General features: G+C 28.5%; 2 protein-coding genes across 3 annotated transcripts; one reads left to right on the top strand and one right to left on the bottom strand.

Moving 5' to 3' along the window:
• Nucleotides 1-6,271: 6,271 nt before the first annotated feature.
• On the bottom strand, nucleotides 6,272-14,952 carry LOC109791890 (superoxide dismutase [Fe] 3, chloroplastic). Of its 2 annotated transcripts, none has more exons than XM_083066368.1 (9): nucleotides 14,798-14,952; nucleotides 13,700-13,809; nucleotides 12,801-12,881; nucleotides 10,034-10,225; nucleotides 7,744-7,915; nucleotides 7,258-7,331; nucleotides 7,153-7,179; nucleotides 6,999-7,022; nucleotides 6,272-6,732 (listed from the first exon to the last, which is right to left on the bottom strand). In XM_083066368.1, exons 1-9 carry the CDS (start codon nucleotides 14,913-14,915, stop codon nucleotides 6,607-6,609), a joined length of 924 nt encoding a protein of 307 aa, XP_082922494.1. In that variant the 5' UTR covers nucleotides 14,916-14,952; the 3' UTR covers nucleotides 6,272-6,606. The 2 variants fall into 2 exon arrangements, with proteins under 2 accessions (XP_082922494.1, XP_082922495.1); XM_083066369.1 differs by having other exon boundaries at nucleotides 13,700-13,740; nucleotides 14,798-14,940.
• Nucleotides 14,953-18,371: 3,419 nt separating this feature from the next.
• On the top strand, nucleotides 18,372-19,439 carry LOC145953298 (uncharacterized). The gene is made up of 2 exons (XM_083067240.1): nucleotides 18,372-18,681; nucleotides 18,733-19,439. The coding sequence occupies exons 1-2, from the start codon at nucleotides 18,372-18,374 to the stop codon at nucleotides 19,437-19,439; spliced, it is 1,017 nt and encodes a 338-aa protein (XP_082923366.1).

Genomic DNA, 19,439 nt, shown 5'->3' with positions numbered 1-19,439 from the left:
GTCCTCCATTTTCAACATTTGGGATCACTTCTTGGACTTGACTAATATTGTTTTTCCTTTCTATTTCTCCCAAGTTTTGATCAATCAAGCGTGAGATATTATTTAGATCATTCATGTTGGCATTGTTGAAAATGTGCCCAGTATTGAGTTATTGGAACATGAGAAGGGTCGTCTCTTTTTTCTTAATTCCATTACTCAGTTTCTTCAGTTGTGCCTGAGCTTTGACTATCTTTTCACTCAAAAAGCTCTCTTGACTCAATATTTTTTTGCTTTGTTCTAATTCAGACACTCGCCTAAACCTAGAAAGCACATTTTGGACTCCTTGGTCAGATGGACAAACCTTTGGTTGAGGATCATCTGAAGTGTAAATTATAGCGCATGCTTCAATCCCACAAAGAATACTGATTTCATCAATATTCTTGATCAAGCCTATCGAGAAACATAACAAAATCCATAAAGAGAATTAAGAGAAAATGAGAAATGACCAAATATTCAAATTTTATTAAGTAAAAATATGCATGTTACAAGGCTAATAAAACATAGTTGAAATGAATTAAAGAGAAACCATTCTCGAACCATTTTTCCTTTTCTTTAAAGTTGCTCTTCTCTTCGAGTCATTGGTTATGTATGTAAGGTCTACCTTCTTTCGAGCCATGATAGTAATAAAATAAGAGAGAAAGAAAAGAGCAGGAAGGAAATTTAGAAAATATTGTAATTTGATGTGTGTTTCTCATCCTTGATGCTTTTCTATATTATATATATATATATATATATATATATATATATATAATAATGCTAGGGACATTTATTGTAGAATCTCATATCTAGATTGGGCTCGCTTGCATTTTCTTATCACACATGTATAGGGGTGAAAAATGAATTTATCCAATCCATCTATTACAATAAAAAATGGATTGGATTCAATTCATCTATTTAATTTTACGGATGATTTTGATTTATCCACTATTTTTTCAAAATTTATTAGATTACAATATGAGATTTTTATTGAATTAAGATTTTAAAATATTATTTTGATGTAAAAAAGTCTTGTAAATTTTAATAGATTATAAAAGAATATAATGACTTATAAAGAAAAAAGAGAGAAATAAAATGTTTTAAAAATAAAAATTATTTAATTTTTAAATAATTATTTTATGGATGGATATTGGATATCCATCTATAAAAAATTTGTTAATGGATGAATTAATAAAAAAATATTGGTATAATTGCATTTTTTATCCTTCAAGTATTACAATTATGCAGTTTTGATCTCAAGATTTTAATTGGGTAATTTTAATCCTTAAAGAACTGTAATTGCGCGATTTTGATCCTTCAATTTTAAATTGAACAATTTTAGTCCCTCGAATATCATAATAGTATGATTTTAGTTTCTCCCATTAAAAATTAATAATTTTAATATATATATATATATATATAGTTTTAAAATTAAATAATTATTTATGTATTCAAATTAAATAATTATTTATCTATTCAAATTAACTAATAATTTGATAAATATAACTTGTTATATATTAATATACTTTTACAAAAATATAAGTATATAAATTACAAATATATATCTGATCTTATATATTTATATTTTTGTAAAAGTATATTAAGTTATATTTATCAAATTATTAGTTTATTTATAAATATAGTAAAATTATTATTGAAACCAATTATTAGTTAATTAATTTGGGACTAAATTGAAACCAATTAATTAGTTTAGGACCAAATTGAAACCATTAATTAGTTTGGGACTAAATTGAGACCAAAAATAAAAGTGGGACTACATTGAAACAAAAAAGGATTATAAGGGACCAAAATAGGTTTTTAGCCTAAAAAATTCTCATCTACGTGGCATTCACGTATGCATCTACGTGGCATCCACGTCCTCAAGAGTTAACACCGTTAAAAAAATTTGGACGGAAGTCCCACATTGAAACTAATTAATTAAATTAGGACTAAATTGAAACCAATTAATTAGTTTGGGACTAAATTGAGACCAAAAATAAAAATGTGACTACATTGAAACAAAAAAAGATTATAAGGGACCAAAATAGGTTTTTAGCCTTTAAAATATTATTTTGATGTAAAAAAGTCTTGTAAATTTTGATAGATTATAAAAGAATATAATGAATTATAAAGAAAAAAGAGAGAAATAAAATTTTTTAAAAATAAAAATTATTTAATTTTTAAATCATTATTTTTATGGATGGATATTGGATATCCATCTATAAAAAACTTGTTAATGGATGAATTTGATGATTTTTTTTTTTACTTTAAATGAATTTGATGAATTAATTTTTTATGTGAATTTTTAGTCACTCACAAACACACGTAAATCAATTGACATGAGATTTTATCTATAAAAGATACTAGTTATTTCCACCAAAGGAAATATGCAAGAGGATAATGTTGATATTCAAGTTAATTTTATCTTTAATTTTTAATATTTGTTCATTTAAGAGGATAAATAAAAATTTAAAATATAATGCATATCCTTATTTGTGCTAAAATTAATGTTTTGACTTTTTTACGACTTTCAAACTAATCTTTCTCATTTACATTAAATATATAAATTGTTTATGAATTAGGTAAATATAAGTACATAGTTGAAAAGATAATAATCAATTTTATGTTGAATTACTCCCTAAGTTCCTATATATAAGTACATAATTCAAAAAAAAAATTGTATTAATATTTATCAATTAGTTCGTGTATTGTAAAAAAAAAAAAAAAAACTGTTTATATTTTTTGGAAACACTTAAATTCGGTTCTTATAGAAGGGGAAAAAGTATTAGTCTTTTGAACTAAAATTAGGATATTTTTAAAAACTATCATTATTGACCCTATTGAGTATTGCATCGCACATAATCGGTATGGATCAAATTCTATCTCATAAGGTTGCAAATTTAAATTCTATTGTGGATGTGAGTAACTAAGCATGCTTTATCTAGATTGACCTGTGAGCTCTCAAAATCTAAATAACAAAAATTTCCCATAATAAAAAATTAAATATATTGAATATTGATTTCATTTTCTTGATTGATTTTTTTTTTCTTTGGTTGCACAAAGGTATACTCTTTCAAATGCAATCATATTCTAGGAATGGTTAAACACAAAACATGAGTACTTCTAACAAAGAATCAAATCTTAATTCAATCACAGGTTTGTATTTAATTAATTGTGTTATATTTTGGCAGATAATTTTAATTTGTTTATTTTACTAATATTAACTATCGAATAAATTAATTTTTAGGGCGTGCATTACCTTTTTTCTCTAATTTAGTACTTAATACAATTCTATTCAAACAATTAATAAATATAATTGTTATTAGATTATTATTTTAAACATCAGTTGACCGTGCTCCAAAAAATTTAATTATTACTTATTTAATACAAAATAATAATAATTTAATAATTTGGTAAATATAATTTGTGTTAATTACATTATTATTGAGAATTTTGAAATAGGAAATTCAACCATTGACCACTAATGAGATAGTTGAGTTGTGTTGTCGCTTGTTTCCATAAATGTCATGAAAAGGAGTGTTAATTAACAATTTTCTTCTAACACATTATTATTATTATCATGTTTTGTATGGAATTTTTTTTATTTTATAGAAATAATAAATTCTAACCTGTCTTCAAAAAAGGTACTAAATCCTCAATAAAGTAGTATTTTAAAAAATCGTATCAAAAGGATAAATATAAAAAAAGCTAAATGATCAATATACCAATCAAGAAAAAAATTGAAAATTCCATGTGGCCTTATACCATTGATAATCTAACATTTCTTCTAATACCGTTTTAAGTATAGAAAGAAACCCACTGAAAGACAAAATTTGTATCATCCTCGTTTTTAATCAAGCAATTGACTTTTCTATTCTATTTATTTGTAAACAACTCGAATGGAATATCAAATTTTAATTGTCAATATAGAATAATTTTAAAAACAATTAAAAATTCTGATAATTAGAAAATGATTAAAATTGATATTATTATACTTAAAAATGTATTTGGAATAATAAGTTATAATTTTAGAACTTTTCTAGAAATTTATCATATTTTTACATAAAATGACCAAAATACCTTGATTGAATGGTCATTTGGATCGGTATAAGTTCTATAAAAATTACCTAAATAATATTTTAAATAATTTTTTTACAACAAGATAAATTAGAATTCAAAAGTTCATATTAAATGGATTTACTTTGCCAAAATACATTAAAAATAATTGTTCAATAACTTTATCATCATCTAAAATAAAAGGCTATTTATTATGAGTCGATACAAAATAAAAGGCTATTTATTATGAGTTGAAATAAATCAGCCTAGTATTTAATAGTTGGATTGATATGGACAAATTCTTAAGTTTGAATCCTTTAGTATAATTTATATATATAAAAAATTATGAGTTGAAATTTTAACACATAATTAAGAAATAGGTCAGACTTTAAATCGAAAACTTATGGTTTGATCTGATTATAATTTGGCATGACCTGTTAAATTAAAAGTTAGGTTTAGATTTTTTTTAAAATTTATTTATTTAAAAAGGATAAATTTAGGTTGATAAAAAAAATTTGTTACACTTAATAGGTCAATTTATTTATTTATAAGATATAATAAAAAATAATATAAATATTGTCTTATTAATAATATCATTAATTAAATATATTTGTAATAAAAAAAATCAAATTATCAATATTTTTTTACATTTCAACTATATTTAAACGTTTTACATTTCATGTTCATACAAAATCAAAAAATAGTGTAATTAATATTATAGTATTTAATATTTTTTTGTCTTCTTTCATCACACCTATGCATGAGTGTAATTAATTAGTGTAAATGAGTATATACATGAATTGTCCCTCTTAGGCTAGTTTTTATGTTTGTTTTAAACTCTAAAATTTTAATAATAATGAAGTAAACTATTTTTCTCATGTAAATTAAAAGAAGACTTGTACGTATATTTAAAAATAAATTTATTGACATATTAAAATTAAATATATTGACTTATTTAACATTATTAATTTTAAAAAAAACTTTTAAATAAATTAATAAATTAGAACAAGTCTATTTAAAAAGGTCTATAATAAATAATAAATCATACTTAAATTTTAATTTTATAAAACCCCCTATTTCTATCTCTGCACAAACCTAACGTTTTCTGCCATGATTTTAGTTAATTTAGATACATGACAACGACACAACAAAAAAAATTATAAAACTGTAAACTACTAAATATTTTTTTTATTTTCCCAAATAGACAAAGTAGCATAGTAACATATTTGATTTAAAAGGTGTTTTATAGATTAATAAGCTACTAAATTGAAATTTAGGATAAAATTGTTAACTATTTATAATGTTTAAAAATAATTTATTTTGAGTGACATGTTATATATATGAGCAAAAAGTATTTGATGTGATTATCAAAATTATACTAAATAAAAGTTTTCACTAAAATAATAAGATAATGATTGGTGTTATGATCGAAATTTTTCAATATTCACACACTTCTAATGTTATTTTTGACTCATGACTCTTAAACAAATAACATAATATTGTATTTTTAATTGATTTTTAAATAACAAATTTTTAAGATCACAAAAATTGATTTAAAACAAGTCGCAAAAGATTAATTTTACTTAATTTAGACGACTTTTAAATCAAAAATCAAAATCAAATCGCGCTAGTAACACCCCTAATTTAAGGGTCCACAAATATAAAGTTAACAAAAAAAAAAACTTGATTTTAGGTAAATGAATCCCCATTCAGATAATATAACTAACTTTTGTGTGAATTTAGAATAACTCTAGTAGTTCAAATTTTAGTTATATCTTAAAAACAAACAATATCAATATAATTACAATATCATATTATACAATACATTAATATTTATTGAATATAAAATGGTCAAAATTAACTTTGGGTGAAGCAAGTTATTAGACCATAACGAACTATGAATTGCCCCACCAAACAATTTATGCTCAAAAAGTTCCTGTCAGATATGAAGGTAAGGCAAGCAGATACAAGATTTAAGACAATTGCGTTCACAACCGGAATCACATTTTTGACGTGTTATTTTCTGTTTGAAAAAAAAAATATTTTTAAATAAAACAATTATTTTTCAAAAGCACTAAAAAAATTGTCAACTAAATTATTTCTCCCAAGTAAGCTGATTCAAACATAAATTTCATTCTCGTGTTTCATGAACACCACCTAAACTTGTACTTAGATCAACGTTAACTGCATTCAAAATTGGTTCACTTCAAAATTTTAATAGCCTCTTACCACATTAATAATTACATTCATACTTTCATACAATAACGCTATAGTAAGTCCAAGAACATGCTTGTTTTTCTCTTTCATTACACATTGAAATCCTTGCCTCCTGCTCTAAGTTCACAAGATCTCTCCAAATGACAAGCTGTCTTCAATCCTAAACACTGCAAAATTTGACAACCAGAAAGCACACGGGAACTATGAATGTTGTATTCAAATGATGACTGAAACCTATCTATTCCTATATCTATTCCACCTAAGATGCCATATGGTCGTTGCCACCACTTCAATAATCATATTAAGCATTTGAATATTTCATGCAACAGGAATTTTTGGTTCTCCTAAGTTCACAAAAGCCTCTGCCCAAGTCAATCGTTCCGCTGCAGCATTCCAAGACACAAGGTGGTTCATGAATACATCCACATACTTTGCTCTATCATTCTGTCCAAGAGTAGCACAATGATTATGAAGTTGATGGCTTTGTAGAAAGGAGAAAAATTAGGTACAATATTATAAATATTATTGATACTGTTTTTCAATTAGAATTAGAGTTTCACCTAGGTAACATGTACAAATGTATATTATCAAGATCTGTATTAAATATGAATGCATATTACCATAAAACTCCAATTCTGATTGAAGAACAATACTCATGGTATTGTATCTAAGTATTGGAAAATAACTAATGATCTATGATGGTTACATACCCTGTAATCCAGATAGTATGCATGCTGCAGTAAAGAAAGAGACCGTCAGTTAATGATGACCTTATAAAAAGAGGTTTTCACTATGTATTTTGCATGTGCATGCTTGTTGTTTTTGAGTTGTAGGCGAGACAAAGAGAGAAAGAGAGAGGCATACCTCCCACAAATCCAAATTGATAATTGGCTGCAAGAGAAAATATGATTAACTCCATTTCCAATATTAAATCAAATATTTTATGGAGGAAAGTGGAAATTAACTTACTATGTCATCCCACACAATTGGGCAAATGGCATTTGAAGTTTTGACTATGGCTAGCCGTTTCTCTTCTCTCTTCACTGAAACAGCCAATGAATACTAGCATCAATCACCCACATTATTAAAGCAAAATATCAAACAATAAGGTTACATTTAGTTCTACTCTATCCCACAAACCTTACAATGCAATTGTTCTTGAACTAAACCAGCTAATGAGGAAAGAATAGTTACAACCACAATCACAGAATTATTGAATATTCTCAATTAGTATTTAACAGTCACTCCAGAAAAAAAAATAATAATAACTGAGGCTCTTATTTTTAAATTTTACATTTAATAAATTTAATTTAGACATGTATATCATAAGGGAAACCCAAGGATTTTATGGCATATTAAGAAAATAATATGTAATTTGAATAATTTGAACATTATTTTCGAAGGATTGGGAGAACACAGAACGGAGGATCAATTAGGAAATAGGAATGGACTTACAAACTAGCCAAACCCAACCAGAACCAAATAATGTTAGGGAATCTCCTATAAATTTCTCTCTAAAATTTGTAAATGATCCGAAATCCTTTTCAATCTGTTGAAGGAGACCTAGTGTGGGCATATCACCCCCACCTGGCTGCATGGATTCCCAGAAGAAGTCATGATTCCAAACCTGAGTGGAAGGGGCAAAAAATAATTAGGGGACACGATTGGCATAAACAACATATAAATATAAAAGCACATAGAAACCACAATTGTAATTTCATCGTTATCAGCAATCAGATGACAAGACAAGATTAGTTTCATCACACAGATATGACAAGTCTAGAGAAGGGAAAATACAGAAAATGCAAACAACCAAATAAAACTTTGATAAATATTTAAAGAACAAAAAGAATACAATCTAGATAAGGGAAAATGGTGCAGGAACCACAAGAATAAAGAAAATGGCTACACATGATCAACCCCTAAGTATCCTCAAATTAACTCTAAATGCTATCTAAATGAAATTGGAGCTGCAGATGGAGTAGCATGTGGCTACCAAAAATTTGAAATTCAAATTCTATTTGAATTTCAAATGCCTAGCTTGTTCCTTTGGATGTTGGCGGCAATTTCACCCATCACTTGCCTATAAATTAAGTTCTCCTCCTTCACTTGTATTCACTTTTGAGATTATATTCAGAGCATTGAGCTTTTAGCCAATTTCTCTCTTCTTAAAAGTCCATTTAGACGTGTAGAATTTAGGATTCCTAGAAAGCTTCTAGGAGAAGCACCTTGTGAACAATTCTTTGTTCCCTTGGCTTAGGTACTTCCAACTCCAGAATTCTCTGCGTCTTCAACTCTTCTCCTGGTCCATTCACGTCTAGAATTCACTCGAGGAAGATCTAAGGAGCTTAGAGAAAGTACTTTGGAGGAATTGTCTATCATTTCTCCTAGATTTTCCATCAAGTTGAAGGGGCTAGTGCAGAATCAACCCGCATGAGCAACAGGGTTCCCAAAGCGTGGTGGCATGTTAGGATCCAATTGCAAGGTAAGATACTTCAATTCCACATTGGAAGTATGGGAGTTCTAGTGTGGGGTTTATAAGCCCTTGGCTCTTCAACTACATGAACTAGCTTTGAGGGATGGTTCTCCTGAGGTTTCTTATCACTTAGACTCTCAGGCAGGTTTTCTCATATTGACCAAGGCAGATGCCAAACTTCCCATAGCATGTTCACCAATTGCACATCACCACAAACATAAGTTAATATATTTTTAGTTAGTAGACAACTTTTAGAGCCCTAAATTTTAATAGAGGAAAAATAAAAGTAACAAGAGAGAGAGATAATGGATAGACAAATAGCTGGAGAGAAATAAAGCATCAAAATTGACATTCTCAAAAAGTACTAGATAAATTATTTTTCTCTAGGTTGGAATTAAGAAAAATTGTGCATTGGGTACTGGGTTCCCACCCTCAAAGATATTGAAGTTTTATAAGCAATAATTGTCATGTTCAGTTCCTATTCTATAGCAATAGGCCAATAACATGTCAAAATATTGTCCCTATCTTGTGATAAAGCCAATATTATCCTAGTATTTCAGAATAATGAAACCCTCTTATAAGAGCATCTTTGGAACAACATCATAAAATCCCATCAACAATAAAAATCAAATCAAATAGGTTCAATTGATGGAGAAGCTACTCCTTGTTGCTTTTGTTAGATGAGGAGAGAGAGTAATGATCCACGTTATGGATTTGATTCCAAACACACTAACTTTTGAAGCTAAAAGATGAAATTTTACACTTTGAAAGTGTTAAATTAAATATTTCCCTTTATTTATGTATCACGAAGATTCACTCTCACATTGAATACATGTAATCAATTATTATACCATTGCTTGATAGATAGATATAATTTCATATTAGTTATATTCCCTAACAATAAAATTTCTGTTTATTTCTTTGAATAAAAATAACTTGGAGTACATTACATTTACTTGAGATTTATCTAAACTAATCTCACCAGACCTCTTCAATTTTTCTTTTTCAGCCACAATATACCATTATACAGCCTTGCATACAGACAAATATAAATAAAATAAATAGAGTGGGTGTAATTTCTGAAGAAAGATGATAGGTGAGTGTAATTCTGCAAATCTTAGAGGATGGTTAATATTATCCACATTGTGTATATCTAATTTTACTATATAATATACATCGGAGCATTTTGAATAGTTTTATGAATAAGGGAGCAATTTCATAATCAATTTAAAATGATCCAAGCCAGAGAGCAATCAATCTAATAAGTACCTCAGCTGCATTGTTGAATTCGGGGAACGGATTCCCATTGTTGTATGTCACTTTGACTAGTTCATCCAAGGTGTAACCATATAGTATATCATCCTTTTCTAGCTGTTTGTTCAAACCTTCTATAAAATTTCGATGATATTCACCCCAGTGCATGTCAATTGTCCTCTTACTCATATATGGCTCTAAGGCATTCTAAGAAATATTGAAGCAGCAAAACAAAGTCAGAATTATCAATTATGATAACAATGATTTAAAGGGCCAACTAGTGGCTGCTTTGTGTAATAATGAGTGTCCAGTTTATATGAGTCACAAAAGGGTTATAGGATTCCTGATTATCAATTTGTCACATAGGCTCTAAGTCTTATAAAAATCTAACGGCTTTTTGACCAAAGTGGGGTCCTTTTAAAACTTTATTACGTAAATGAGGCTGTTTTGTAAGTATTTACGCCTTTGGGGCTGTTTATAACGGTGTCGCTATGGCCCATAGCGAAACCAGTGACACGTGGCAATTTTGAACTCCAAAGAAGCCATGAAAGCCATATTAATAAACTCGCTACAGCCCATAGCGCCACTAAACGGCTTCAATAAAGTCGCTATAGCCAATAGCACCTCATTTTGAATATAAATTAAAAATTTTAAGAAAATAATTTTTTAAAAAAAAAATACGAATAAAATACAGAAAAGATAAATATATAAATATAAATTATAAAAAGAACTGAATAAAATAAATTAAAAATCTAAAAAACAAATTAAGTAAATAATTTAAAAAAAAAAAACGTTAAAAATAGTGGCGCTATGGCCTATAGCGACACAGTGTCGCTATAGGTCATAGCGCCACTGTCATAAATAATTAAATACATATTTAATTCGTGATAAAATAATTTAAAGGAAATAAATATATATAAAAAAAGAAAAGAAATTACAAAGAAAATAAACTTATAAATAGAAAATAATATTTAATTGCTAATATAAAAAAAAAATTTAAAACAAATTAAGTTAATAATTTAAAATAAAAAAAAATTAGTGGCGCTATGGCCTATAGCGACACTGTGTCGCTATAGGCCATAATGACACAGGTGGAAGACCCTCACGCAGCTCTCGTAACACCTTTGCCAAGGCCACTAACAACTCCTCCAGTCACCAACGGGTACTTCATTTTCTTCTCTATGCCTTCTTATTCTACACACTCTTCAAACAACAAAGCAGAGCAACAACCTTTGCACACAACACTGGAAAGTGGTTTTTCTTTATTTCTTTTATATATACTTTTATGTATTTTTGCTTTCAAACTGTGCAACAGAAGAAGGTGACTAAGAGAGCACAAACAGCACAGAATCTGTGTTTGCAACAGTGACAAGGAAGCAAATAATATAAAATAAAAAAAATTTAAAACAAATTAAGTTAATAATTTAAATAAAAAAAAATTAGTGGCGCTATGGCTTATAGCGACACTGTGTCGCTATAGGCCATAGCGACACAGGTGGAAGACCCCTTTCATTCACTCATTCACGCAGCTCTCGTTCACTCTGCTCACAAGGCATCCGAGAATCATCAAAAGGTAAGTTTTATTTTCTGTTAAATTTAAATTTAATTTAATTTTTTATTTTAATTTGTTTGTAACGTTTATTAATTTAAATTATTATTTCAGGTTATTTCAGTTTTATTTAGGATATCTGTAGAGGTTTTTTGTGTTGAGGTATTTTTTATTTTTTTTCTGTAAAATTAATAAAAAATTAAGTTTGTAAAAAATAATTTCAGTGAATAATTAAAAAAAAAAAAAAAGCTTGTGGCCCTATGGCCTATAGCGACACAGTGTCGCTATAGGCCATAGCGCCACTTAAAAAAATTTAATATAATTTATTTTATAATTAAATTTGTGCAGAAGTTAATTTTAGTTTTATAAATATATAATAACCAAGTCAGTTTATTATTTTTATTTTTACAGTTGTATTATTTTCGTTTTTTTTTTTTATACAGTGTCGCTATGGGCTACATCATTTTCGTTGAGCCATCAACTGTGGTGGCGCAGCCTATAACGACATCGATATGGCTCATTCGAAGATAAAAAAAAAAAAGCCACGTGTCGCTATGGCCCATAGCGACACCGTTGTAAACAGCCCCAAAGGCGTAAATACTTTCAAAAGAACCACATTTACATAAAAAACTTGTAAAAGGACCCCACTTGGGTCAAAAAGCCAAATCTAACAGCGTCAGTTTACATGATGAATGGAAATTTTCTTGTTTCTCCTACTCTGCCCTCCTTAAAAAGTCATAAATAGTTGTCATTTTCCTCTCTTGCTATCTCTGAATGTTGATATATGTTGCACATGCAGCAAAATGTAATACCTTGTTTCCATTTTATCCATGATAGAGACAAATTAATTGAAGGTGTTGAATAAACACAATGGCTGTAATAAAAAGAAATTATCCAAGAGAAATAAATTTTCACATAAATAGTTTTTGGAAAAGGGTAACTTACATTTTAGTGTTCATCGAAGGTTGGATGTAATTGTTTCATCATAAACACAACCTTCTATGTAATGTCATCCCTTGGTCAAATATAATATTCTTTTTCTCAATTCTTGGTTTCTTTCTTCATCATTATAATGGCTTAAGTGGCAATAGTCATTGTAACTACCTATGCAATTATTTCTCTGAAAAGCTTACTGCTCAATTAGATGCTTCAACTAATTCAAGCATATAGGCCAAAATAGTATAATTATCTTCAAACAAAAATATGATTCAGGAAAAGGAGTGAATAACTTACAAGTTCATAAGGAGGTGTCTTTAAGCCATAAAATGCAGTAATTTTTGAGGACCTAGGTGATCCATCAAACCTCCTTTTGTGCTTAAAATACAATGAGGGAAACATGTCAGCACAAATAAGAAAGGAAATTGTGTTAGGGAAGAAATCTCCTGTGAGAAATCAGGATTCAGCAATGATATAAAATCAATTCTAATCTATATACAAAAATATAAAAAAAAATCCATGGCTGATGGTGAAATTTATTTAGCTTGCTCAAATACTTTAGAAACAAACCTCTTTACAATTTTCTATGTTAAGATATGATGCTATCCCAATAGGAGCTCCACATTGCCATAAACTTTTTTATACCAAGAAACATAGAGAACTGACAGAACATATTTATCCTAAAACAAACCAACACTACAGAGCCTCTCCATTTCCAACTTTATACCTATTAGATATTTACATTCCTTGCAGAAGTGAAATTTATATTTTGCTTCTTTAAAGAAAATGTTTTGAACTTCAATACTGGAAATCCCCATAAGGCAATGGAAACTTTGCAATTCTAGGCCTTAACTTTGTAGCTTTATCTGTTTCCATTTCTATGAAATAGAGTAATAGCCCATGTATTTTAATGTAGAATATCAGGCTCGCTCAATTCAACGATTTATCATGTCTTCCAAAAAAATTAAATTGTTTATTTTATTGTCTATAAGTAACATCATTTATTAAAAATAATCAAAAGACAGGCATAACAATAAAAAACTACATGCAGACAATTAACCTTAAGTGCAACGCATGGTCATGTTATTAAGTATATCACCAGAAAAGCTACCAAAAGAAATTAAAATATTTTAAAGGGAAAACTTATCAGCAAGAGATTGACACCAAGACAACAAATATCAGCTCAAGAAAGTTACCCTGTGAAGAAGCTTTGGAATCTTGAATTTTCTAGATAAATCTGCACAAATGAGATGAGAGCTAGTAGGGATAGGATTGAAGTAACAGGACGCCATCACAACTTTGTTACCTAGCATTTTCATAAGCATATCAATGCATAATTTAGAAGTTGATTGCATTCCAGAAAACAACCAATATGACCCAGAATGTAGATTTAATGCGACAATGACACGGTTCTCACATCAGGATTGAATTTTCACATTTAAGACAAACAAAAATACTGTGGAGACTAGAATCCGACCCCATGCCATCGCCAATTCAAAACTGATGCCAGCCTCCACCCAAAACCCAAGCATATGTGTTTCCCTCATGGGGAAACCACATGTAGAAAAGAACACAATTCAATAGACTTTGATCCAAGAATTCACATGGAATCAACAATCAATTCCAGATATTATGTCTCAGTCAAACCTAAAAGTGCATCTTCCCCTATACACAGGATGACAGGAATGATACTCATAATTGCTACAGCAAAAGTTGTATCCAAACATCCTCAAACATATAACGTATGATCAAGTATCCTGTATCCCTAAAAGACAAACAATAACAACATCACAGACCTTTGAGATAAGGTTGTAAAGCACAGTTAGAAATGTTCACTTAGGCATTTAAGCAAGCACTTGTCGTGCTTATGAACTTGATATTTTAGTGAGACAAAAGACCATGTCCGTCATATTAACCCCCAATATGATGGTGAACCATAGGCCAAGGAAGTGAAGGGATCTGTGCAAAGACACCAAAGCTGCCACCTTTGTCCAATCCTAAACCACCCATCTTCTCTATAAATTTTTACTTAATATTAGATAAGATTTGAACATGTGTAAGCACGCTGTAGAGTAGAAGGTTGGGTTCAAAAATGAAATGGCAAAAAGGTAGAGACATCACTTGCAAACCCCATGAAAAGTTCGAAGAATAAAAGTGATTGGTAGCAGAAACAAAGAGAGAAAGAGAGCAGCACGAAAAACATGAGAAACGAAAAAGACAACAGAAAACCCAAGTTGTAGAGAAAAACACTAAACCGAAACACGGGAAATTCAGAAAGGGAGAAGGGAAGTTACAAGAATTGCTGAGGGTGTTCGTGGTACGGTGATGTCGGCAGAAAAACAAAAAGGAGCAATGTCTTGAAACTAAAGCTTCTCGGAATGTATAGCAATAGTTCAGTTGTTTGCTGTTCATGAGAATAGAGGATAATGCATACACACTACTGCACGGTTGTATATATTTCTTATCTCTATATAAAATATAAATAATAAATATTTCTTATCTATATAAATAATAAATATAAACAACAACAATAATATAACAATTAAAGTATCATTTACAATATTATTATATTTTTATATTTTGATATATTAGTATTATATTATAATTTTAAATAAATTCAATAATAAAACATTATAATATTTTTCTATTCGATTTAACATAGAAATCACCTATTATGTGGTGTTTAATTAGTTTGATTATGTGTCCACTACATACCAATCCATTTCTTTTTATCTTTATCTCTTTTCGTTCGTGTGAATAGGAAAAATTTTATTTTATTTTTCTCTAAAAAATAAACCAACGTTTTTAATATCTCATTTATGAAAATGTATCATAATTAGTCATTCTTTATAATCAATCTATTTCTTTTTGTCTCATTTATGAAAATTAAAACCACGTGTAAAATATTTTGGAAATAAAAAATTAAATGAAGAATTTATTTTTAACAAACTAAATATTAACATTATTCTGTTAAACGTGCACTAATTAAAATCATTTCTAGCCTTATAAATGAAGCAATAACAAGAAGAAGAATCATTTCTAGGTCCATGGAAGCTACCTATAATAGGAAACATGCTCCATCTTGTTACATCTAAACCACACAGAAAATTAAGAGACTTAGCCAAAATATATGGTCCCTTGATGCATTTGCAACTTGGGGAGGTCTTCACAATCATTGTTTCCTCACCAGAGTATGCTAAGGAGATAATGAAAACCCATAATATATATTGTAATATAATTATTTCATTTTATGATGACATAGTTGTCTAAATTAATTTTTATTAATTAAATAGTTATTATAAAGAATTTTATTTTCATCTTTTTTAGAGTATGATACCTACACATATAATTAGATTAACATATCTGTATGATTTTTTTTTATACAATGCTACAGAAATTAGCTTAATTATAAAGAAACTTAATTTGAATTATAGAGCTAAAATACAATCAAATAAGAATATTATAAAAAAAAAAACATTTTTAATGCTAATAAAAATTATTCTTTTTTAATATTAATTTGTATCATGAATAATTTTTTGATAACAGAAAATCAAATCAATTTATATGATTTGATTTATAATTTAATAATTTTTATGCATAATTAATTATAGTTATTATTTTGCATTAATTTTATTTATTTATTATAATTTATGTATAATCATTTAAATTTACATTGAACTAACTGCTACTTGCGCTACATTTAAAATATAATAATAACAGTAAAGTATCATTTAAAATTAAAAGGAATTTATATCATGTTTATGTGTTTTCATACAGAATAAAATACTTGGAAAGTAGAAAAAAAAATCATAATTCTTAAAGAGATCAATTTTGTGATATAACATGGCTTAATTTATAATTTAAGAATTTTATGTATTGTTTTATGCTCATTTTGCATACTTATGCTAACTTATTAATTTCATGTGCTTTGATATTTTATTTAAATTTTCATTAAAATAAAATAGTTTTCTCGCGAATTTTATTGAGTAAAGGAAATAGTTTTTTTTTTTTTTTTTTTTACATTTGTTTAAATTGAGTCTTTTAATTACAAATTAATTATTGAAATAAAATTTTATAAAATCAAAATATCTCCAAATTCTCCTTTAATTTGAACCTTAAATTATTGATATCAATTTTCTTTGATTTGACAATGATAATTAACTATTAAACTCTCATATTAGTACCAAAATTAATATGAAAGTAAATCAAGTTTTATATATCTTAAACAATTGATTAATTTTTATTTAGCAAATTAAGTATAATACTTATTATTTTTAAACAATTTTTATTGAGTAAATTTTTTAATAATCAACCTATTAATCAAATAGGGTCTCTTAATTGCAAATTAATTATAAATATGTAACGATTAACTGTTAAAAATTATAAAAACATTTCTATTAATTATTAAAATTTTAAATAGCATTTACTTAATATGTACTTTAATACAATTGTTTCATTTTCATTATGATATCATTGTCTAAATTAATTTTATTAATTAAATAATTATTAAAAACTTTAATTTTATTTTCATTTACTTCAACGTATGATACCTACACATATAATTAGATTGATATATGTTGAAGTATGGTTTTTTCATACAATACTATAAAAATTATTTTGGTTATAGAGAAACCTAATTTGAAATATAAGGTTAAAATACAATCAAATAAGCATATTATAAAAAATATATATATATATATATATATATATATAATTTTTTTAATTTTATATCAATTTGTATTATGCATGATTTTTTATAATAGAAAATCAAATCAATTTATATGATTTGATTTGTGATTTAAGCAATTTATTTATAATTTATTATTTTACATTAATTTTATGTATTTATTATAACTTATATATAATCATTTAAATTTATATTAAGTTAGTCGTTACATTATCCTACATTTAAAATATAATAATAACATCAAATTGTCCCTTAAAATTTAATTTTTTTTAATATTTAAATTTTTTCATATAGAATAAAGTATTTAAAAAATATAAAAATCATATTTCTCAAACTCTTTCTATTTATTATTTCAAACTCTTTACAAATTTATTAAATATGAAATGTAATATAAATTATATTATTTTCCGTGCAACTTACGGGTTAATGTCTAGTGCATATTTATGAATTTTTTACACAAATATTATTTTTTTTAAAAAAAATTACTCAATTAACCACTGTGCAACTTTATTTACAGGGATAGAACCATTTACTGTTTAAGCTCAGAATTCGGTTCCCGGGGAACCAAATTCTGAGCACTAACGTCTTTTTCAACTCAGAATCCGGTTCCTGGGGAACCGAATTCTGAGTTGCTTTTATATTTTTTTTTTTCGCGTTTGCAGGGGAAACATGGGCAGATGTTGGAAGCGGAACGGCCCGTTCCGAAATCAGAACGGGCCGTTCTGCTTAAAGGAACAGAGTGGCATTTGTTAAAGTGAAACGGGCCAAGAACGGGTCGTTCCAACGTTAAGAATTAACGTTGAAATAGATGTTGGAAGCGGCCCGTTTTAAACAAAGTTTTTGGTAATTTTTTTTTTAACGTGGAACGGGCTGTTCTTGTTTTAGAACAGCCCGTTCCAAAATAGAAATTTACATATTTTTTTACTCCTGGAACGGCCTCGGAACGGCCCGTTCCAGGAGCTGTTTTTACAAAGTTTTTGTGATTTGGAACGGGCCGTTCTAGTTTTGGAACGACCCGTTCTGGGTAAACAGTAAAAACTTGCGTTTTTCTATAAATAGACCCGCTCCCCTTCATTTTTTTCACACGATTTCAGATTAGCTTCTCTCCTTTATTCCTTCCGTGTACCCCTTTTGAATCAGTTTCTTAGAATCACGTTCATTTCCTTTAAACCTTTCATAAAATGGCTTCTTCAATCTACGTTATTGTTCATTCTGATGGTTCCATTAACCAATGTCCGAATGAAGGAATCACCTTCTCTTCTCCATCTGCAAAATTAGTTCGTATCAACAGAGGAATTACTCTAGAAAGGCTTCAAAGAGTCATCCACAGAAAGCTACATCGACAAGATTCTGAGAGGGTGGCTAGCATACATTTTCGGTACCCTATTAGACTTGGCCCAGGGGTTAGTAACTATACCTGTGTTGAGTTGACGGATGATGAAGACGTTGATGCACTTTTCAATGTTCACGATTCTAATCAACTTCAATCAGGTATTGAATTATATGCTACATTTACTACAGTTGAATCACATGCACCATAAGTTTCACCTTCACGTTCACCTTACGAAGTTTACCAAAGTTACCAGTACACTAACCCATCTAGCCCTTCTTATGATATCCCCTCCAACTACAACATTGAGTCATACACACAGCTTTTAAGTGGTCCAATCATGGACCTTAATCAAATACCTTCTCAGCCATTTGAGCAAGCTAGACCTTCTGCTTCTCAACCCAATGTTGAAACCAACATTGAAGATGATGTTGTTGTTGGTCTCCCAACAGAAAATGTCTTTGATCCTTTTAGCGAGGACGAAGACGAAATTCTCTCTGCACATGAACATGATGATGAAGAAACCCTCCCAATTCCAAATAATCCACCACTACAACCACAACCAGTAGCCATATACAACCCACCTCCACACTTTTTAGAGTTTCCCAATGAAATCCAACAAGACAGTGAGTATAGCCATTTGTTGGAGCGTGATATGGTTGTGTATCCACCTGGAACACTATTTGTTGGCCAACGCTTCCAAACAAAAGAACAAATGCAGGATGCCATAAATAGATTTCACATTGTCAACCATTGCACTTACAAGGTTAAAAACTCAAACAGTAGTAGGCTTGTTACGGAATGCGTTCACCACGACTGTGCCTGGAGATGTCGTGGTATATTGCGCACCAGGGAACAACATTGGGAAATCATGATCCTTGAGGGCCCCCACACATGTGTTTCCCCACTTATCTCCTAA

The sequence above is a fragment of the Cajanus cajan genome, chromosome 11 (genome assembly GCF_000230855.2).
Source record: "Cajanus cajan strain Asha chromosome 11, NIPB_CcT2T_4, whole genome shotgun sequence".
NCBI classification, from domain to species: domain Eukaryota; kingdom Viridiplantae; phylum Streptophyta; class Magnoliopsida; order Fabales; family Fabaceae; genus Cajanus; species Cajanus cajan.
This window is presented reverse-complemented; position numbering and strand designations above follow the sequence as displayed.

Coding starts and splice junctions, on each gene's coding strand:
- LOC109791890 (XM_083066368.1), bottom strand. CDS start 14,915: ATGAACAGCAAACAACTGAACTATTGCTATACATTCCGAGAAGCTTTA. Junction 7,332..7,743: donor TGGTTGGGTTTGGCTAGTTT/GTAAGTCCATTC, acceptor TGGCTGTTTCAG/TGAAGAGAGAAGAGAAACGG. Junction 7,180..7,257: donor CAATTGTGTGGGATGACATA/GTAAGTTAATTT, acceptor TTTCTCTTGCAG/CCAATTATCAATTTGGATTT.
- LOC145953298 (XM_083067240.1), top strand. CDS start 18,372: ATGGCTTCTTCAATCTACGTTATTGTTCATTCTGATGGTTCCATTAAC. Junction 18,682..18,732: donor TTCTAATCAACTTCAATCAG/GTATTGAATTAT, acceptor ATGCACCATAAG/TTTCACCTTCACGTTCACCT.